At 46.0% G+C, this 23,893-nt stretch overlaps 1 protein-coding gene across 1 annotated transcript in view; it reads right to left on the bottom strand.

Moving 5' to 3' along the window:
• FRMD7 (FERM domain containing 7) overlaps positions 1–23,893 on the bottom strand; it is a 443,576-nt gene that overhangs the window by 291,137 nt on the left and 128,546 nt on the right. The window contains exon 2 of the mRNA XM_086966767.1: positions 4,026–4,068. Coding sequence (XP_086822893.1) covers positions 4,026–4,068 — 43 coding nt within the window. The remainder of the gene's footprint in view (positions 1–4,025; positions 4,069–23,893) is intronic.

The raw sequence follows: 23,893 nt of genomic DNA, 5'->3' as shown, positions 1-23,893 counted from the left end.
AAATTAATATGGAAAACAAACCTAAGGAATACAAAGATGAAATAGACTTTTTGGATCACACTCTAGACCAAGACTTAATTAAATGTGTAGAAGAAATTGAATCATGGAATGAAAAGGAGGACATACCTGATGAATTAATGTTGCAAATTCTTTTAGATTTTGAAAAATCACAACAATAAATTTAAAATTTTAAAATTAAAAATTGTTTGAGACATTATTCTTTTTTATATGTAAATTATGAAATAGTACCAAAATAGATATAATATAAAGTGAGACTTAAAATATACTGTGCAACTTTTTTGTGTTACATTCTAAGTTTGCTCATAGTTACTTCCTTTCTCCCACTATATTATCTCCAATGTGTATTTAACATCTTTATCATCTCCTGCCTCCATATTGTTTCTGCTTTCCTGACAGACTATGGTATGAATTCCATATACCACAATAACTTCTGTAACAACATGCAAGATATCTACAAAGGAGACAGTGTATATTAAATTTTAGACTCTGCATTGGTACCTACATGTTGGTACTTAAATGAAAAAAAAGAACAAAAAAAAAACAACAAAAAGAACAATTAATAAACATACGATTTTTGAAAAGTCTATCATTCTTTTTTCCCCATAGTACGCTCCCCGGTCCGCTTCCCGGTGCGCGTACCGGGCGCTTCCCCCGCAAAAAATGTAAATTTTTTAAACTTTTTTTTTGGCCCCGCGGGGCCCTTTTAAAGCCCCCACATCAAACCTAGGGGGTCAGGGAGGGTCTACTCTGCCCCCTTATGGTCATTTCCCCCTTTGTTTTGGCCACCTCTTGTGTCTCGATCCTACCGAGACACAAGATGGCGGCCGCTCCGGACTGTTTAGAATGTTTACAGACACCCGACAGCCAATCAGCTTTCCGTGCGCAAGTCTCGTGCCGCGCCCGGTGCGCGTACCGGGGCGCGCCTATAGATATATATTTTTTTGAACCTAAATTACTCAAAATCCACTGGAGCACATATCTTGAGACATAGCAAAGGCACATCGGGCTACCAGTCCCTATAATTTTGCCAAGTTTGGTGTAAATCCATTCAGCCGTTCGGGCTAAAAGTGAGGTCGACCGCCCTATGGAAATTAACATGGGGAAAACGCGTTTTGGGACCCCCCTTTTATCTCAGCCCCCGCTTGACGCATCCCCCCCAAACTTTCAGGGAAGGACCGGAGCTTGACGAGGCCATTTTGAGGAAATTTTCAGGCCGATTCGTCAACCGGCGCCAAAGTTATTCCAAATAGAATTTTGAGATTTAACATTGTAAAAAACCTAACTATAACTACCTACTGGCGACTGCCAGTAGGAAATATATATATATATATATATATATATATATATATATATATATATATATATATATATATATATATATATATATGACACAAGTGATCACCAAGCCCTAATAAGGAGGCAAGAGATGAAAGTGACAAACCAATTGGGAATCACAAAGGGATGTAAATACCGCCCTCCCCCATTCAGTGAGTGGCATGCTTCATCATGGGGCTGCTGTGACTCCCTGACAGAGACCAACATCCGGTGAGGAGAGCTAAGAGTAAGAAAGTATATAAAAGAAAGAAAATGATAGACAGGGATCCCTCAAGCAGAGAAAATAAGTCTCTAAAACTGTCTAAGTGGGTATCCGATACCTTTACTGTGGATCCCATTTGGCAGGGTAAAATTCATATAAGGGTATATGGGAGAGAACCTACACCATTTTCCTATCTGTTGATCAACAATGTTTCTGCCATAGATTGGCGCCCGGCATGGTAGATTGCATTAATCAGTATACAGATCCCTTACAAAGGTTATAATTAAGTACCCTCTTAGTTTTGTCACTATCTGATAGGGGACTCGTAAAAAGCTATACTAGCCCTTTTCGTAGACACACACCGTCTGCATACCATAGTTTCATCAATGATGATCCTAACTCGAGGACAGAGTGGGACACCGCCCCGTAGTCATACTTACTCCAAGGTACAATTGTCTCCTAAACGGCCACTCATATCCCTTTTACTCATATTTAACACACTGGTAACCACTATATTATGAAAACATTAATAACTGGTCCATGTATGATGCAAGGGGCCTACCTGGAAATCAAAGCAAAGGAACATGAGCTTTTCTTATGGAAACGAAAGTTTCTGAATTTGAAAAATTGTGGTGCACTTTTCTCTCCATCATTGCTTGGGAGTCTTGTATGACTGTGTATAGCACGATCCTAGCTAAAGGGACAATTGAGCACTGTAACCTGGAAGAAGAACAGCCTACCAGTCAGGGCAGCTCTCAATGAAGCAGACAAAGTATTCGTTTATAGCGATTTCTATCATTTTTGTACTTTTGTACACTTTTGGCTACTTATGAACTTTGCTGGTTTATTATATCTTATTGATATTTTTTTCTTGTACCTTTCCTCCTCTTTTATGACTTAACTGACTTCTGTATTCATTTATTTTTATAATTTACATTCCGTTAATGTTTTAAAGAACGTTTAAGATTTATTGGCGAACTACTGTTTATTTTCAGATACATGTTTATTTTGCTTGCATGCACTTGCGGTATTGTGTATGACCTTTAACAGTAAAACAATAAATTAAAATCATGACAAAATGGTTGCCCGGCAATCTAAACTTAATTTAAAGTTGTAGAAACAGTTAATCAAATCTAATTGTCTATGCACACAGTGTTTAATTGTTATTTCTAATTTATGTAAGCCATTTTTTATGTTTATTAGGCCTTTCAAGTGCCTATTGGTACCCTAGACCGCCTAGTCATGCATTCATCCCTGTACTATGTAAGTTCTATGAATCTTATTCAACTTGCAACACGATTTTTGTACCCTATCGATTGATGCATCTGATGTTTGTAAGCCATCCCAACACTAGGTTACTATAGAAGAGCCCTCTGTATCCACTGCCATCTTGAAATGAATTCCATCACAATTCTTCTGTGTCTAGAAGCAATTACCATTCACTAATGGGAAGACAACGATCCCACTAAACAGCGCTACTCCAAAATTTGAAGACCAGCAAATCACGAAAACTTTGCATGTTATCCATGAACTCGTTTAAGCTATTCCAGCTCATGGAACCTGCTGCAGACATTCCTTGCTTCTGTGCCTTGTATTATAAATAAAAAGTAAAAATTATCCTCTTTTCTAGTTATTATCCTTGGGGTACTTTGTAAGAAAACAGGAACCCATGCATTCTTTCATTCGTGATGCCTAATTCACGAAGCAAGAAACCAATTAATTGTCTTTCAAACATGTTGTAATCACCAAGCCACCTGGGCAGATTGGTTTTGTAATGCTTTGGATTGAAGGGCTCAGGAATGACAATCACTGTAGAGAAGGGGTACTGATCAGAGGTTCAGCAGAGAAGCGTAAGTGATGGGACGTTTCTGGTATAGTGCAGGGACAAAACAATGGATGGCAGTCACATTTCAATGTGTCACACGTTTTTCTTCTATGTCTTTCGCTATTATCCATGATGTGAAATGATATGGTGACAATTGCAAATATTGCTTAAATTCTTAAATTATATCAGCTTATTTATGCATGTCTATGGACCAATCAGTGTGTATCAGAACAGCAACATTGTATAAAAAAATAACACAATATAATTTATTGATGCCCAGTGCACCTACCTAAAGTGAAATGCACGAGACGTAACCATTGTTGGTTTTGTGAATCACAAAATGGTATTTATCTCTATTGTCATAAAATTCATCTACTTTTGGAAATAGGTCTGGAATAAGAATATTTTACTTTGTGGCTTACCAATTCCGTTTTCTACTGCTATTGTTTTTATAACGTTAATGATAGTCCATAATTATCTCTGAGTAGGTTTGTTGCTATCTTGATTGCCCCTGCCTTGCAAGTTATAACGTCCAGTTGGAACTCTGTAGCCGTATTAAACATAAATATTAGTGACATTCTTTTTTAACCACCATTTGACAGTCAGGAATAACTACACTGTTTGCACATTTAAAGTACTTACTTTTAATCTGTTTTGTTATCGGTTTAAGAAGTCCCAGCCAAACCTGTAAAAAACAAACATGTAAGAAGTAGTGCAGTGCCTTTAAACATTTCTTAAAGCATTTAAAGCAGTTATAGCTACATTTGAACACATTATCTTTAAAGTTATTACACAATGATTGTAGACTTTGGTCCTCTTGTTCTTAATAACTGATTAGTATTTCTATATTTTTCCCTGGGGTTGTTTCTACCTTAATGCTTTGATGCTCAAGACTTTCTTAATAAAACTAAATAACCTTGAGGAAGTCACTTAGGAATTCATGCCCAGATTTACTAGCTCCTGCAAAAGTCAAAGTAAAAGCTTCAGTAAGATTTACAAAGCCACGCAAGGGGTGATTTTCGCCACCTTGCGTGGCTTTCTGAAGAAATGCAAAGCAACGCCATGCCTTGTGCTATGTTACATTTCAAGCTGGTAGGTGTTCAATGGGTGGAGAATGGCGTTCCTGTGCCTCTACATGTGGATTCAATGCAATTTCAGATTTGCAATGGTTTGTAAACCTTGCATTGTTTCAAATTGGTACACCTCCCAGATTATGGCGTAACGAGGACTTTGTTATTTCCTCTTTCTATGCTTGATGCATTCTGATTCACACATAGAAAGAGGATTTGCCTCTTTGGATTGTTTTTATGCAGAAAGATGTTCGTTCCTGCACAAAAACACTCCTGCCTATAACCCAGGCTCCCTTGTAGTATGGTTGAAGAGTGCCTGCGTTGGCGCTAGGCAGCACACAGTGCACCAGTGCTAGGTCAGAGCAGACATGTGCCATCTACTAGTAGATATGACGCTATTCTGCTCTCTGTTTCACACAAAGCAGCAACTTTGATTGCTACCCCGCATTGCGTGAAATTTTAGTAAATATGCCATGTAGTGAGTGATAGGCTGAACCGGCCTGTTCACCTGATGACACCACACTCTTCCTGTCACTAGAACGTTTTAATGCAAGCACAGTGTCTTAGAAGCAAGCGATCAAAAGTGCTTTTATAAACTCTTCAACTCACCAACCATGTAAAAGTATAACATTTCCATAATTCACAAGGCACATCTTTACTTTATCTTTGAAGACAACGTCTGCTCTCCTATAAAGACTGCATTGGAATCCAGTGTGTAAGAGAGCTAAGCCAAGAAAGGGCAGAATTCCTAATTTTACTAACCAAGCTCAAAGCACATGCTTCTAAAAGCCACAGATCTGTAGCCTTAGGTTTGCTATCTTTGTAGAACTTCAGCAAAGAACAAGCATTTGCAATGCAAAAGGTCCTGCATTTGCGAGAGTTTAAGCTATTAGCATTGTAAATGACAATGCCTTTTATGTATGTTTTAAAAATCAAAACATAAATAAAAGGCATTGTCATTTACAACACCAATAGCTCAATCTCTCATAAAAGCAAGTCCTATTGCATTTCAAATGCTTGTTGGCAATGTGTGCAGTCGAGGAGTAAAGCAACCCAAACAGGCATTGGAAACAGAAGTGACATACCGGCAAAGTGAGAGGTGCTGTGCAAGGATCCATATGAAAGTTGTGGTTGGTTTCAGAAACTCAGATGTCATAAATTGTCTACGTACTGTGCATGATGATCATTTACTTTGTCGTGTAACGTCTTTATCGATTGCGTGTTCTCTGTCAGAGCTTAGACATAAGCAAAATAAAAATACAGTTGACGGAAAATGGTGAAAAGAGCAAAATTGATGGAATTATTGTCTGGGAAAGGTCTCAAAACCACTTGTACGTAGCTGGAGACACTGTTTTCGAAAAATATACCATATTACAACATATGTTATTACATTGCATGCTTTTACAAAACGGTCGTTACAACGACCACGTTGTTAGTACGTGATACCTTTACATCGCAAGTCATTAAAACAACTTGCTGTAGGGGGCACTCTGGACCTAGAAATAGTATTGTTTACTATTCCTACTCCAGCTTGCGCAACAGCAGGGAAGGTGTTAGATTTCATATCCAATACCTTAGCACCTAGTACAGCAAGTCGTTCTAATGACTTGTGATGTTAAGGTATTGCGTACTAACATTGCGGTTGTTGTAACAACCGTGTTGTAAAAGCACTGCAATGTAATATTAGCGTTGTAAAAGCTGTTACCAGTTTTGAAAGAAGCGGAATTTTGAAATGGGATCACTGACCAATGGTTTCCAAACAGTAGCCATCTTAGAATGGGGCAATTCAAGCCATACAGCATTGCAGGCATCTTACTAGTCAACAACCAGATCTGCTTTACATAATAGCCGTCTTCCTATTACCGAAAGCCAGAGGTCGAATGGTGGTTACAGGGCATTAAAAATGTAGCACAGGCCGTTGTGATTTTCTAGAGCTCGTTTTTCAAGAACTCAATGATGAATACGAAACGTATTCACAAGTATGAGGCTGGAAAAAAACTTGCAGCCCCGCTTGGTAAGAAAAACGCAAAATAACGTCAGCGCCCGCTGATTGGTTTCTGTGCCACCAATGTTCCTTTCATTCTTATGGTATAATTTGGATGCAATAATTGGCATGACCTTTACATGTACCGAAGTCACAAACTGCGCTTCAAGTGCAGGGAAAGGCAGATTGAAGAATTAGTCCTCCCAAACACAGATAAAACCCGAAAGCGTAAGAAAACTGTACTTTACTAGTGCGCCTCAGACCTGAACAGAAGTGATGTACCAGCAAAGTGAATGACTTAGGAGGCAACAAAGAAGAGGCACAGCGGTGATAAGAAGCAAGTGGGAAAAACATTGTGTTATCAATGGCAACAGGTCTTGCAGACAGCGCATGCGCGCTGATGCTCAACATAAAAATGTCCATATCGTAAGTGATGTTGAATGGTCCAGGGGCCATTTGTTTTGCCATTTCGCTCTCAGGAACAGAATAAACACCTGTTTTTTTCAAAATGAGGTGAAATAATTCTCTCCTGTATTTGTATAATACTTACAGTAAGTTTCCCTTCGCTCTCATTACGAACACGGCGAAAGCAAACTTCAAAACATGGATCAACTGGGTCACCTTCCTAAGAGGAGCAGACAACATCACGGGCAACCTCTCGAAAGAACACACGCCCCAAGAGCACATGTGGAAACAACTCGACGAACATTTAAAGAAGCCACACTAACTCCCCCCTCCCCCCCCCCCCGCCCCCCCCCTCTCTCTTTTCTCTTCCTCTCTCTCTTCAGCACTGTTGTAAAACTGCCAATGTTTATGCCACTTTATTTTTTCAATAAAAATCCTTAAATCAAAAAAAAAAGAGAAACCTTGTTGTGTGGAACAGAGTTACACAAAAATAAAATTACATCTAATTAATGATAAGATTATAGTGATATATGGTACAGAAAGAATGATGGTGTCAACTCCTTGAAAATTATTGCAGGTAAAGTTCACATGAAGATTTTCTGTGCCTCTTTGGGAGAAGTGAAATTCAAAGATTTTTGTTCATGGCATACTATTTAAGAATAATGTTACTAGGTAAGTGGTATGGACAATATATGGAAATGTGCACCCACCTATAAAAACAAATGGTGCCTATTAATTGAAAGGGCTGTTCAGCTACCACAATACAAATCTAAGATAAATCTGCAAGCATTCCAGCTATTACTGAGAGAGGGCAAAAAGCTATCAGCTCACGCACAACTAACGAGCACTCTAATGGAAAATAAGAGAGTAGTCAGCAAGCCTAGTGTGAAAAGTATATTTTGCCATAAACATTTTCAGAGGGTGAGGCAATCAGATGGAGAAAAATCTGATGGAAAGGTGTAGAGAGATGCAATAGCATTATGTCAGGTATATATAGTAATAGACCAGGAACATGAAATACATATAAGAGGAGGCAAGGGAACCGATCAAAATAATTCACATTTTACTAAGGGAGCTGAGAAACATAATTCACATTTCTCTGTTCATCCACAGTTCAGTAAAGGACCAAAATTCAATACTTCTGCATTGCATATTGCCACATATAGAACACATAGTGTGCATTTCCATTGTGCACCAAAGTTGTTGAGGCAGAATCAGTACTCTTGAGAAAGTCTTCTAAAAGAAATAGTTTCATTAGCCATTGCTATATCTAAAAAAAACAGGTAGTCTGGAGAAAATCAATTAATCTACCCTGGAATTGAAGGATATTGTGGTTAAGATCTTGCCGTCGGAGACATCACCGTTTAGCAGGTTCATAGAAAAAACATGTCTCCTCTGGATATATTGAGGTAAGAACACTCAGGTGTCATACCCTGAAGCACCGTCCATGGGAAAATCCTGCAGAGTACCACCAACTACCATTGGCTGGGTCACATGAGGGCAATTGAGACACATGCACTGGCAACAGAAAATCAGGATTCTAATAGGAGTGAGCATCCTCCATGGAGTGTCTACTTGTGAGTCTGGCATTCATGAAAAGTCAAGTGAATATCACAACACTCAAGTTGGCTGTATACAGGCTATCAATGAACATCAATATGCATCACTGATGTGCATTTTTGATTAAGGTATGCCGATAGGGCATTCCACATCTATTGTGTGCATGAGCTGCAGTACTGCAATGACACCTTGTATAAAGCAATTGATTATGCCTAATCTCAACTAATGTAAAATAGGTCCCACTATTACCAACTCCGGGACCTATTAAAAAACTAAAATTGTACTACTAACGTAGCAAAAAATGCCATTCACATGCTGTGTGGAGGTTCTGCTGCTCCTAACTTTTTGTGGCTGTGTAGATCCCTGCACTGACTGCAGAGTCTCTGAACATGTTAGTATACATTCTTAGTAGTTAATGTCAGGGTAATATAGAGGAGTGGCTTGAAAATGGGGAATACTTATGACTAAAGGGGAGGAAATTAATTAGGGAGGAGTAAGGAGGGGATTAGGCAGGGTTCAGGGAGAGTTTACAAAAGTGTAAGCCCATTTCTATACACAAACTGCATTTCTGAACTCAGTCAGCCAAAAAGACCCCCAAAGCAGTGGTAAATTACTCCAGCTCCAAGTCCCCCTTCAGACATGGCCAACCACTGGTATTGTAACACTCTCTCATATAAAATAAAGGAGGTATAGACTTAAAATAAACCCCAAAGGAAAATAATGGACATCTCAAAGCTATACATTGGACCACTGAAATGATTAATGTTTTATGAATTGAAAAATGTACTGGTTAAACTATTGAAAATGGATGCATGTTTGGGACTACTATGGAGAAAGTGTATTTTATTGACTATTAGGGGCCCATTAGGATGTCAGGTGGATTCCCCCCGTCAGGCTGGCGGTAGCCACCGCCAGCCTGGCGGGAGCGATCCGCCCGACATCCTTCCCTGAATCCCCCCGCCATATTACAATGGCGGGGTGGACCGCAGCGGAGTGAAACACCGCCCGCCACTTTTCTGCCCCGGTCGCCTTGCGGCAGGGCAGAAAAGGAATAATATGGTGGCGGTCTCTATCAGACACCGCCAGCCATATTATGATGTGCTTTAGGCAATGCCTTTCCGTGGCGGCAATGCTGCCACGGAAAGGCAGGCGGGCTTCACTCTGGGGGCCCGTGCGGGCCCCCAGAGTGAAAGAGAGTAGGGGGGTGCACATGGGGGGTACCTGTGGTATCCCCCTGCATTTGCATAATCAAAGCAGCAGGCACCGCGCGGTGCCTGCCGCTTTGATTATGCAAATGTAAAAGTGTATTTTAAGCATTGTGCTTTACATGCAGGATGTGCCCGCCACTGTGGTGGGCACATCCTAATACCACCCATGTCATCCTAATGACCTCCTTAATGTCACACAATCTACCACACACTATTGCATATGAATTCACTGTCTTTCAAATGCCATTTGATTAAACCTCGGTAAGAGGATATTAGTGCTAGAGTGGACCCTTGAAGGTCCCATCAGTAGCAGTCCTAATAATTTCTTATCTCTTAAAGGTTCAATTAGCCATATTGATTTATTTGATGCCATGTCCTCAGTGATACCATAACATTGTTGTGGGTGAGAGCTGGGAGCAAGCCGGTAAATATTTAACTGTGCATTAGCAGATTTCCCTCATATTTTAGGGCATGCAAATGGACAAATCCCAATGTCACCAGTCCACTCTGAGATCAAGTTTATCTGATGAGATCTTTGTACTACTGGGAAGGTCTTAGAATAATCTGGAATTTAATTGGATTGAAACCAATCAATTAATCAAATTACTTGTAAAGCGCACAACTTACCCATGAGGGTCTTGAGGTCCTTGGGGTCCGCCTTGGGCTTCTTGAGGAGGGCGCCGATTTCGGCGTGCTTCCAGCTTTCCGGGAATCTCGCTGTTTCGAAGGAGGTGTTGATGACCTTTCGTAGTTGGGGTGCGATGGCTGCTTCTGCTTTATTGAATACGTGGTGTGGGCACAGGCCTGACGGAGATCCTGAGTGGATGGAGTTCATGACCTAGCATGCCTCGTCGTCGTTGACGTTGGCCCTGGAGGTTAGGTGGATGGTGTGGGTGGTGTTCGCAGGGGGGGTTGGTTCTGGCGTAGTCAGGGCGGTCGTGGTGTTTAAGCTGTCGTGGATGTAAGCGATCGTGCGGTGGAAGAAGGTGTCCAGTGAGTCAGATCTCTTTGCTAATCTGATGAGTTGGTGATGTCTGCAGGTGGCGCCCTTGTGGGCTGCGTGGCTGTTCAGTGTGCGTTCGTTGAGCCATATCTTTTCCAGGTTCCGGCATGCACGTTTGGAGGTCTGGAGTTTGTCGGTAAACCAGGTGGCTTTCTTGCTAGTGTGACTGTTGAAGTGTTTCTTGAGCGGTGCAAGGGCGTTGGCGCAGTCGTTGATCCACTGTCTGAGTTTGCGGGTGCTGGCGTCTGGGTCGGTGGGGTCGGTAGGTGGGTTCTGGGCGAGGGTGGTGGTCTGCTGGTCTTCGGTGACTTTGCTCCAGCAGCGGCGGGGCAGCAGTTGGGTGCAGTGGTGCGCGGTTGGTTTCTTGAAGGTGATATGGATGCAGCGGTGGTCGGTCCAGTGGCGCTCGGTGGTGTGGTGGTAGGTGATGTGGGTGCTCGTGGAAAAGATGGGGTCCAGTGTGTGTCCGGCGGCGTGGGTGGGTGCAGTGACAAATTATCTGAGGCCGAGGTTGGCGAGGTTGTAGATCAGGGTGGCGGAGTTGGCATTGTTGTTGTTCTTGAGGTGGAAGTTCAATTCCCCAAGGAGGATGTAGTCCGTGGCGGCCAGTGCGTGGGTGCTGGCGAGGTTGGCGATGGAGTCGCTGAACTGTGCCCGGGAGGTCTGTAGATGAGTGTTCCTCTGAGGGTGGTGTTGGGGGTCAGTGTGGATCCGGAAGTGCAGGCGTTCGGTGGTGTTGAGGGTGTCGTCCGTATGGGTGGAGACCTTGAGGGTGGACTTGTGGACGATGGCTATTCCTAATCAGATTCCATTGGCGCGATCCCTGCGGGTGATCTTGTAGCCATCCGGGATGGCCATAGCGATGTCGGGCGACGAGGAGCCGTTCCACCAGGTTTCGGTCAGGAAGGCGACATCTGGGGTGGAGGTGTCGAGCAGGTCTCAGAGCTCGACGTCGTGTTTGCATGCGGAGCGGGTGTTGAGGAGCATGCAGCGAAGGTGGTTGGGTCCGGTCCTGGGAGGTTTGGTGGCTCGGTCGCAGAAGAAGCTGCAGGTGTGGCAGGAGAAAGGTCCGTGGGTGCGTTTCGAGGAGGCCTGGAAGCAGGGATGGTCTCGGCCGGCGTTCAGAGCATGGAGGGTGCTGGCGTCGTAGCAGAGTCTAGTGGCGTGGCAGTTGTGGGGACCAGGGGTTCTGGCGCTGGGCGCGGTCCAGGCATGGACGGGCGCAGACGGGCTTGCCTCTGGTACTCCGCGCTGCCACCATTTAAGGCGAGGTGGGAGGGAGGAGCAGCTGGGAGGCGGGAGCGGGGCGGCGAGTGGGATACTGAAGGCAAAAAGGGGGCGACCCGCAGGGGAGCAGCGGTGGGAGCGGGGACAATGGCGAGGGGTACAGAAGGCAAAGGGGGGATACTGGAAAAACAGGGGGCCCAAAAGGAACAGTCAAAGAGCAATGATACAGTTACAGTACAAATACAAATACCACAAAAACCACAAGTATGGCAGAGACAACGAACCAGCAGAGCTGCCCAGCACAGCACAGCAGCGGCGAACTCACGAGGCAGGAGGTAGTAGAGGGGAGACATGGGCACAACTGGTGGAGCTGTGCGGCATGGGTAGAGACATTGCCTGCAAGCAGGGTCAGGGGTCGCTCTCACCACCGCGCAGCGGGCGCCATGCCGCCATTTAAAGCGAGGTGGGAGGGAGGAGCAGCTAGGAGGCAGGAGCGGGGCGGCAAGTGGGATACAGAAGGCAAAAAGGGGGCAGGCGCAGGGGAGCAGGGGCCGGGGTGGGATAACGGAGGGGGGTACAGAAGGCAAAGGGGGGATACTGGAAAAACAGGGGGCCCAAAATGAACAGACAAAGGGCAATGATGCAGTTACAGTACAAATACAAATACCACAAAAACCACAAGTATGGCAGAGACAACGAACCAGCAGAGCTGCTCACCGCAGCACAGCAGCGGCAAACTCACGAGGCAGGAGGTAGCAGGGGGGAGGCACATGCACAACTGGTGTGGCATGGGGAGCGACCTGGCCTGCATGACATAAGGAAATTTGAACCCGATTAATTTTTGGCAGTCTGGACATCCTCTGCGAGGGTGATGGATAAATGACTCCGTCGCTCACGACTTCCAAATGTATAAATGTCAGTCTGGCCAACAACCATTTAATGCATTGACAGGAACCACCTTCAATGCTGTTCTTATCAATGCATTATAATTTTGCTGTGTGCCTCTGGTAAGGGTGGCATTTTGCAGTTTTTACTGACGCTTACTGTCAGTGTTTTCCTGGTGGTGGCAGTCAGTAACAACAGATCTGTTTCTCCTTCGATCTAAATTAGGTGAGTAGATATTCAGGTCAACCTCTGACAGCTCTTACTCCATCTGGCAGTCAAAGCGGTCTAACCATGGTGGAGACAGTGTAGTCTCTGCCGTGGTTACTCCAAAGATATGCCCACATTTAAATCTGGTGGGTGGACAATTATATTGATGGGAAGGGTACTTCTCTGTAAACTCATCAAGTCTTTGATCCTAATAGTATGAACAAGGACACTGACTGCCCTATGTTTGTGGTCTTAGAACCAAACATTGTTATATTTTAGATATTTTGTAAATCATGCAGATTTTTAGTGAGCATGCTTCTTTGATTGAGGACTTCGCAGTTAAGTTTGCAGCGCATGCCTTTACATCACATTCCTTTGCCTCATATGCATATTATTCTGTTATGCATACATTATTTACTGTTTTTAATTAACTGTAGATAATGGTAAATATGTGCAATTGGAAGTGAGGTTTTTAAAGATTTTATTAATATTTGTGGTGAGCATTAATTATTAAGGGCCTGATTTTGACTTTGGCAGTCCAGAGACCGCTGTCACATTCTGGCAGTCCAATGGCCTGCATATCTGGTGATCTGACTGCCGGATTTCAATGCTGGCTGGTGGGTAGACCACCTTATGACCACCTCCAGACCGCCAAGCTATGAGCTTCCGTGACGGTGTGGACAGTGGCTGTCAATTGTGGCAGTGCCAGCACGGGGTCCCTGTAGGAACTATAACCTGTGTTTTGCCAAGCTGGTCATGGTGGGGACACCGATTACCAAACCCACCATCACAGATAAAACTGCAATAACAGCATTGGACATCTCGACCAGTAATAGTTCCCTGTCATCCATAGAAAGCGATCCAGGAGAGGGCACTAGTAACTCAACAGCCACTCCGCAAACGTCGCATTTTTTAAAGGAGGTACAACGTTACAGGCTAGGGAATAAGAGAAAAAATTCAAACGCAGAACCAGACGGGGCGGGCAGAAACGGAAAAACAGGAGTTCAAACTCACTTGCAGAGCAAAACAATGTCCAGGAAATAGCAGAAGTATGCTCAAATGATGTCTGCCCTGTTAATGAATTAAATATTGTAAATTTATCCTCAAGAAAATTGTCTGATAAGGAAACCACTCTTTTGCAAAAAGGCTTACATTTTTGTATCAGTAAAAATTGCAATTATGTTGACTTACATGTTGATTTGTATAAATTTGTGAGAACTCAAATTAAAGAAATACTTTGCAGAACATCAGTCTCTCACTACTAATGATTTGAGTAACAGGAGTGATGATCATGGTTTAACAATTGGTGATTTGGACGGTATTCATTTGTTGGCAACTTTAGATGAAGATGACCTCAATGTTGATATTAGAGAAATGGGCAATTTACTCAATATTCATGAAGATACTACCATTGATAGTGGTCTGAGAAATAAATCCACATTAATACCCTCAGGCGTGCATGATATAGATTTAGACAAATTCTTGGAAAAGGTTACATCTGAATTATACCGTCTTGAGGACAATCATGGTAGCCATTCTCATTGCATCCATCATTATAATCTTTCCAAAAACGATTTGGCCCCTTAAAAAACCTTCAAGAAGATAGAGGGATAGTTATACGCGAAGCTGATAAAGGTGGCAATATTGTTTTAATGGATATTAATGACTACCTGGGTGAAATAGAGAGACAGTTAAGTGATCACTCTTGTTATGAACAATTAAAAGGCCTTGAAACATTTTTTGTATAAAAGAAGTGCCTCCCATCTAGATCACTCAACCATGTTATTGGATATGGCATACATGGTATTAACAATGAATGTATTCCTACACGATGGCTCTTGGTTCCTACAGACACAGGGGACAGCTATGGGATCCAGGTTTGCTCCGTCTTATGCAGGCCTTTTCATGGGCCTGTTTGAGGCGGAGCATGCCTGGGGACACGGGGCCATGCAATGGATGGACAATATGATTTTCTATGCGAGATACATAGATGACATCCTTTTGATCTGGAATGGAAGTGTGGATGATTTAGTTGCCTTTCACCTTTATTTGAATAACAACAAATTCAATATAAAACTAACCATGGCATATTCCAGAGAAAGTATAGAGTTCCTGGATTTAAAACTGTTCCATAAAGATAACAAAATACAAAGTACCATGTTTAAAAAACCCACCTCGTGCAATAGTCTATTGCATGCTGAAAGTGCGCATCCTGTGAGCACCATCAATGCCATTCCCTATGGGGAAATGATACGAGCTAGACGCAACTGCAGCCTTGATGAAGCATTTAAAGAAAATGTAAACCAAATAAAGATCAATTTCACGAAAAGGGGGTATTCCAAAGAGAACATCAAAAAATCGGAACAGAAAATACAAAAGCGACAGGAAGAGCACTCTGGTTTCCAGGCCAAGAAATGTAACTCCATCTCAAATTGACACTGTCCCTTTTATAACCCAATATAATGCACAAAGTCACCATATATACAACATCCTGAGACGAAATTGGCACCTATTACAATCAGCAAAATTGCCATCTGGGACGATTGCTGAAAAACCTAGGGTTGTATATCGGAGAGGACAAACCATCAAAAATATGCTGTGTCCTAGCTATGTTCAAAAAGCGAAGAAAAAAAGCTCTATAGCTTGGCTTCCTGAACACCCGCTCCGAATGCAAACACGACGTCGAGCTCTGAGACCTGCTCGACACCTCCACCCCAGATGTCGCCTTCCTGACCGAAACCTGGTGGAACGGCTCCTCGGCGCCCGACATCGCTATGGCCATCCCGGATGGCTACAAGATCACCCGCAGGGATCGCGCCAATGGAATCTGATTAGGAATAGCCATCGTCCACAAGTCCACCCTCAAGGTCTCCACCCATACGGACGACACCCTCAACACCACCGAACGCCTGCACTTCCGGATCCACACTGACCCCCAACACCACCCTCAGAGGAACACTCATCTACAGACCTCCCGGGCACAGTTCAGCGACTCCATCGCCAACCTCGCCAGCACCCACGCACTGGCCGCCACGGACTACATCCTCCTCGGGGAACTGAACTTCCACCTCAAGAACAACAACAATGCCAACTCCGCCACCCTGATCTACAACCTCGCCAACCTCGGCCTCAGATAATTTGTCACTGCACCCACCCACGCCGCCGGACACACACTAATGGTTTCTTCATGTGCAACAATTGCAATATGTGTGAATTTGGTCTACACAGAAAGTCCAAATTCAAGTATAACACTGAAAAGGAATTCTCCATAAATTCTTTTATCAATTGTAACACTACCTACACTGTGTATATTATTGTATGCGCATGCGACAAAATATATGTGGGTAGTAGTATCAGAAACCTGAAAACCCGCATTCAGGAGCACGTGAGAGCCATACGAAATAGAGATGACAGATATCCTGTGTCGATGCATATTCAGGAAAACCATCCGCACCAATCTAATATCTGTTTTTTTGGCATAGATCATGTTCAATCCCCAATAAGAGGTGGAGACAGAATTAAGATGCTTAGACAAAGGGAAGCTGCATGGATTTGTCGGCTTCGCAGCATTACAAAGGGACTCAACATCAACAATGAGTTATACCATTTTCTGTAATAATACCTGTCCTCCAGTATATACTCTGTTGATAAAATTCAGTCCTCTCGTTTGTTTCCGGAAAAATGAATGAGGTTTGGAACTGTATAAATATATGCACCATCGTTCAGTGTAATACAAAATTCAGATAGTCCAGCTGTTCATTATTGTCATACGAAATATTTTCTCTGAAATACATGTGTTTTCTGTACATGATAAGACAATATGAGACATTGTCTCCCTAGAACAAGCTTGTATGATTATTCGTAATCAATATTGTGGATCTAAGAGTGCAATGTATCTGTCATTGGCTCTGGCAAATATTGTTTCCTAAGCCATTGAGTCAGGCTCCAGCAAATACTGTATCCCAAATTATTGAGTCAGAATGTGGTTTTACGATGAGCCATTCCCTGACGCCTAACATGCTTTGTAAATAATTCACCTATCAGTATAAAACGTCACCAAGGATTGGACCTTTTTTAATATAAAATGCCAAAAACCATCATAAAATAAACCAGAGTAGAGTAAAAAAAAAATTTTAAACCTCAAAGGCCATATAGAAATAACCACGTCAATATATTTCTGTAGTAGGGGATCTCTTTGTATAGTCATAATCTAGTGAATAGTCCCGCCCATGTGCGTGGACCCCGGCAATCAAAAATAATCTCTTAAGTTGTCAAAATAATGCAGAAACTGCAAAGACACTTAAGAGAGAATTTAAAGACAAATAATGCAGCCTATATCCACAGGCTACACTGTCCAGTACTTCAACTAGAAATTCCACCAAAAAACACCACACATAAAACAGCTTGCAGTTTCTACCATAGAGAAACTTGCCTCCCCCAGTCAAAGACTCTGGAATGATAGAGAGGAAGGTAGGGACAGACAAGCCCCATAGGCTGCCATTATGTGGCTTAAATAGGATACTGTGCCTTTAAGAGAACTTTCCAGAACTTCTCCCAGTATCCCAGAATGCATAGCAGGTCCCTCTACTTTCAGTTCTTTCTTCCGGCTCCTGCTTACAGGACCCTGGCATTGAGCGCTCCCTTTTTCAAGGGTTTATTGGAATTGTTTTTGCACTTTTGAATTCTAAAAAGTGTTGCAGTTTACTTCTTGGTGTTCTCTTCTCCTTTTTGTGCTGTTTTAGGCGTTTTGGGGCTCTAAAATGCCTGGCCTTTTTGTTAAGTGCCCAGCATGTGAGAGGAAGAAGGCCAAGAGTGACCCCCATGATGTCTGCATCGTGTGCCTTCGAGAAGATCATGTCCCTGAGGATTGTGTCATCTGCCAGCAGCTTTCATCTCGGACTCTGAGGGACAGATTGAAGATCAGGCTGGCTGGCCTGGAGGATAGGCGTCTGCGGGCTGCAGGTGGGTCTGGGCAGCCTGGGAAGGTTCCCTCTGCCTCTGCTGAGGCCCCTGGGGGGCTCCCCGGGGGCAGGAAGTCCAGCAAACGGTCCCATTCTCCGTCGACGTCGATGGCATCGACGACGACGTCGAGAGGGATGACGACGGCGTGCTCCCCTTCTCCCCGGGGCTCCGGGTCGAGATGGCGTGGCGGCTCGACGTCGAAGGAGAAGCCGACGTCGAAGCCTCCGTCGACGTCATCGTCTTCGTCGACGTCGAGATCTTTCTACCGACGCCGAAGGCAAAGTGACGTGCATCGGCGCTCGCCGTCGAAGCTGCACCGACGCTCGCCGTCGAGGCGACACCAGTGATCGCCGTCGAGGCGACACCGTCGATCGCCGTCGAGGCGACACCGCCGATCGACGTCGAGGGGCTCCTCGACGTCGGGAACATCAAGACGACGGCGGCGTTCGTCGTCGAAGACGGAACGCTCGGCGTCGAGAGGGCGACGTGCGACGTCGCGGAAGAGGAGGTCGACGTCGAGGAGTCGACGGTCGACGCCGAGGAGAAGAGGGTCGACGCCGAGGAGACGGCGATCGACGCCGGAGTCCAGGAAGCGTCGTTCGACGCCGGAGAAGCGTCGCTCTGCATCCAGCAGACAGCGGTCAGCGTCTAGGAGTCGGTCAACCTCTCCAAAACGGCGCAAGAGGGATTCTAGTCCCAGAAGTCACGCTGCTTCCAGTGGAGGACGCAAGAGGAAGCGGTCGCCTGCTGATGGGACTGGCTCTCCGCACCCTTCACCTAAAGGGTCACCGGGCTCGGTGTACTCGGAAGTGTACACGCCACCTCGGCCCAGGACTCCGACTCCTCCCCCTGTTCCTAAGGAGGACCCCCCACCCAAACCGCCACTGCCTTCAGGAGACCCTCCTCCACCTCCGGTCCCTCCGCATGGGCCCACCCCGCAGCCGAAGGTTCCTCCTCCGAGGTCCACTTCCCTGCCGTCCCTGCCTGTTCCTCCTAAGGGGACTCCAAAACCGAAACCCCGGGAGGAACCGACGAAACCCCGTGAGGAACCCAAGAAGACCCCTCCATGTAAACCGAAGGAGCGCCCACGAGCTGGCAGGTCTCGCTCTCGCTCTGGGAGGAGGGAGAGATCGCGACGCAGATCATCTACGAGATCGAGACACCGCCGTAGGAGGCGCGAATCTCGCTCACACATGAGGTCCTCTGGGACCAGGGATTATTCCCCTACCCTATCGGGGTCGCCGGACACGAGAGTGTCCCCGATAGATGACCTGGTGGCGTTGCAGGACGTCCTGTTGAGGGGCGCTGCGAAGCTAGGCATATCCCTGACGGTGCCTACTCCGAAGACGTCGGTCATTTTCGAGACTCTACATCAAAGCTCCTGTCTCGTCCTCTCCTGCCTCTGGTGCCGGGCCTGGAAGAACCGGCTATGGCTCTGTTTCTCACCCCTGCGGTGACGAAGGCGGCTCCATCAAGATTACTAAAGAAGTACCGGGCTCCCGACTCGGATCCGGCCTTTTTGAGAACGGAGCCTCCGCCTGACTCGGTCATCGTCACGGCGGCCCTCAAGCAGCATGCCACCACTCCGTCCTCCACGGTTCCCCCGGACAAGGAGTCAAGGTGGATGGATTCGGCTGGGAGAAAAGTCTGTGGAACTTCTGCTACCTCCATGAAAGCGGCGAGTGCCACGGCTCTGTTGGGCCGATACGACCGCGCCCTCTGGGACTCCCTCAAGCGCTTTGCGGAGCATTTACCTCGGGAGCAGCGTGAAGACTTCATGGAAGTCCTGAGTGAGGGGATGCTGGTGGCCAACCAGATAATCAGCGCGGCAGCGGACTCTTCCCTGTTGGCGGCTCACGGATTTTGCCACGGAGTCAACCAGCGGCGCCACGCATGGCTCCGGCTTACGTCCCTGAAACCGGACGCACAGCAGAGGGTGGCCAATCTGCCGTTCTCCGGTGAGACCCTCTTCGGGAAGCATGCGGATGATGAAATGGCCCGCATGAAGGCGGAGGCCGAGACGCTGACGGCTGTGGGCCTGGAGAAGCCCAAAGAGACCAAGAAGCAGTACCGCCCCTTCCAACAGCGGTTCGGCGGACAAGGCCGAGGACAGGGACAGGCTTCGGGGCACTCGCAACAGCAACAGCAGTTCCGTAAGCCGTTCCAGAAGCGCCATAAGGGCAGGGGAGGCCAGCAGTCGGCTCCGGCGCCCAAGGGCCAGGCTGGGTCTAGGCCCTAGGAACCTACTTCCCCCGGATCCGTTACCCAATCCGGTAGGGGGAAGCATTCAATTTTTTCTGGCAGAGTGGAGAAAAATTACTCAGGACAAGTGGGTGCTGAATATTGTTTGCAATGGATACAGTCTTCGGTTCACCAGCCCTCCTCCAGCTATTCCCCCGGTCAGCTCGCAGTTTCAACTGCGCGAGCTTCAGGCGGAAGCGGATGTCCTGTTGAGGAAAAGGGCGATAGAAGACGTACATCAGTCTCAGAGAGGAAGAGGTCTGTACTCCCGGTTCTTTCTGGTTCGCAAGAAGGACAAGAACGAGTTCAGGCCCATTCTGGATTTGCGACAGGCAAACAAATGGATTCGCAGAGAAAAGTTTTGCATGCTGTCGTTGCATCAGATTTACCCTCAGTTGCAACAGGGAGACTGGCTATGCGCTATAGACCTACAGGATGCTTACTTCCATGTGCCCATTGCACACAAACACAGGAAGTTCCTGCGGTTCCAAGTCGGCACCAATCACTATCAATACACAGTACTCCCATTCGGACTGAAGTCTGCGCCGAGAACGTTCTCGAAGTGCATGGCGGTGGTAGCAGCGCACCTGAGGAAGCACAAGGTGTTCGTCTACCCGTACTTGGACGATTGGTTGATCAAGGCATCCTCCTTCTCGGAAGCGCAAGCACACTTCCAGAAGACGTGCGTTCTCTTGAACAAGCTGGGGCTGCACATCAACATGGCCAAGTCTGTCCCGACTCCGGTCCAATGCATACAGTACTTGGGAGCCTCCATCAATACGCTGTCAGCAAGCGTGTCTCCTTCGGAAGAGCGACGATTATCACTCCTTCGGAAGGCTCAGGCTCTTATGACGACTCCATCTACAACAGTGAGGACGGTGTCTTCTCTACTGGGATCGATGGCCTCTTGTATCTTCCTGACGCCACACGCACGGCTGCACATGAGACCGCTGCAGGAGTGCTTGGAGGACCAGTGGGATCAGAGGAAAGGATCTTGGGACGACAAGATTCGACTGTCGCTGCATGCTCTTCAGTCTCTGAAGTGGTGGTGTTCGGCGGAGAATCTCCTCAGAGGGGTTCCCTTTCACAAGGACATTCCCACACAGACTGTCATGACGGATGCGTCTCTTGTGGGATGGGGAGCGCACTCCGGGACTCTACAGATTCAAGGCACGTGGTCGCCGATGGAGGCCACGTATCACATCAATTTCCTGGAACTCAGGGCTGTTCACTTGGCGCTGAAGGCCTTTCTTCCGTCCTTCCGGACCAACTCTCTGCTTGTACAGACGGACAATACCACCACGATGTATTACCTCAACAAGTAGGGAGGCTCGAGATCGCGCACTCTGTCACAGGAAGCGCAGACGATCTGGCACTGGCTCCTGGCCAGAGGACTGACGATAACGGCCACCCATCTACCAGGTGTGCAGAATGTTCAGGCAGACGCACTGAGCAGACTGCTCCAGGAAAACCACGAATGGGTCATAAACGACGAAGTACTAGGAGAAGTCTTCGCAAGGTGGGGTACTCCAGACGTAGATTTGTTCGCCACCGCCGAAAACAGCAAGTGCAGAGACTTCGCCTCCAGGTACTTCCAGCAGGGGACGCTGGGGAATGCGTTATGGATCAACTGGACGAACAGCTTTCTGTACGCCTTTCCCCCCATTCCCCTGATTCCGGCGGTGCTCATCAAGCTGGCCCGGTCCAGAGCTCGGATGATTCTCATCACCCCGGAGTGGCCCAGGCAGTGGTGGTTCACGGACCTACTTCACCGGTCTCTCCTTCCACACATTCGGTTGCCCTGCAGGCCGGACCTTCTCACGAAGTTCGGGGGGCGGATGTTGCACCCCAACCTCTCGTCTTTGAGTTTGGCGGCATGGCTCCTGCCATCTGAATCTGCCCGATGATTGCATGGACATACTGAAGGAGTCTAAGAGACCTTCCACTCGGACTTCATATGCCTATAAGTGGAAGAGGTTTTGTATCTGGTGCCAGTCTAAGAACCATGATCCTACGACCTGCAAGGAAGATGTCATCCTTCCTTACCTTTTACATTTGGCGCAGTCTGGCCTTAATGTCCATTCCATTAAGGTGCATCTTGCTGCGTTGACCGCCTACAGGAAATGCCCTTCACAGACTTCCTTTTTCCAGATCCCTGTGATCAAAGATTTTCTGGAAGGTTTGAAGAAAGTATTCCCTCCTGTCAGGCTTCCCTCGCCTTCATGGGAATTGAATGTGGTGCTGTCCAGATTGATGAAGGAGCCTTTTGAACCTATTCATAAGGCTTCGTTGCAGCACCTGTCCTGGAAGGCGGCGTTCCTCGTGACCATTACATCGGCCCGCAGGGTGAGTGAAATTCAGGCGTTGTGTTGTAATGAACCTTATACTGTATTTCATGCTGCTAAGGTTGTTATGCGTACTCACCCTAAATTTCTTCCCAAGGTTATTTATGATTTTCATGTCAACCAGACTATAACTTTGCCTACGTTTTTTCAGAACCCTTCATCCCCAGTGGAGAGGTCTCTCCATTCCTTGGATGTGAGGAGGGTGTTGAAATTTTATCTGGATAAAACCAAAGATATTCGTAGGTCTGACCAGTTGTTTATCAATTATGGATCGGTCAGGACGGGTCTTGCGACCTCTAAGCAGTCCATTTCTAGGTGGATTGTGTCCTGCATACAATTGTGTTATCAGAAGGCTAATAAGACCTTAGGAGGTAAGCCTAAGGCTCATTCCACCAGGGGCAAAGCTGCCACGACGGCTCTGCTCCGTAACGTGCCGATTGCTGAAATATGCAAGGCAGCCACTTGGAAGTCGGTTCATACCTTTGCTAAACATTTCTGCCTGGACACTGACGCCAGAGCAGACGCTCAGGTTGGGCAGGCTTCGCTGCGGAATTTGTTCGCACAGTAGTGGCGTTATGTATTATTCTCCACCGCCGCTTTGGTGTGGGGATGGGCTTGCCATTCTATTCACTAGATTATGACTATACACAGAGATCCCCTACTACAGAAGGAGTAGTTTCTGTCCTGTAACTCCAGTTCTGTAGTAGGGGTATCTCTGTTATAGTCATAAGCGCCCGCCCTCCTCCCCGGTGGAGATTTTTCATCATGTAAAGAATGCGACAGGTCTGGCGTGCTTCGCCTTCAAAAAGAACTGAAAGTAGAGGGACCTGCTATGCATTCTGGGATACTGGGAGAAGTTCTGGAAAGTTCTCTTTAAGGCACAGTATCCTATTTAAGCCACATAATGGCAGCCTATGGGGCTTGTCTGTCCCTACCTTCCTCTCTATCATTCCAGAGTCTTTGACTGGGGGAGGCAAGTTTCTCTATGGTAGAAACTGCAGGCTGTTTTATGTGTGGTGTTTTTGGTGGAATTTCTAGTTGAAGTACTGGACAGTGTAGCCTGTGGATATAGGCTGCATTATTTGTCTTTAAATTCTCTCTTAAGTGTCTTTGCAGTTTCTGCATTATTTTGACAACTTAAGAGATTATTTTTGATTGCCGGGGTCCACGCACATGGGCGGGACTATTCACTAGATTATGACTATAACAGAGATACCCCTACTACAGAACTGGAGTTACAGGACAGAAACTACTCCTTCCTAGTGTATCGCCCTGGTTGTTTCCCGACTTAAAATGGCGCTTTAAAAAGTACAAATCGGATATAATTGTTGTCCTTTTTCTTCCCTCGAAAACGTCTAACGCTAGCTGCCAACCCCATGAACTTTGTTGAACGAGGTGTTTAAAATCTAGAAA

Source organism: Lissotriton vulgaris, chromosome 4_1 (assembly GCF_964263255.1).
Source record: "Lissotriton vulgaris chromosome 4_1, aLisVul1.2, whole genome shotgun sequence".
Taxonomy (NCBI): domain Eukaryota; kingdom Metazoa; phylum Chordata; class Amphibia; order Caudata; family Salamandridae; genus Lissotriton; species Lissotriton vulgaris.
The sequence above is the reverse complement of the archived record's forward strand: the minus strand, read 5'-3'. Positions and strand labels throughout refer to the sequence as shown.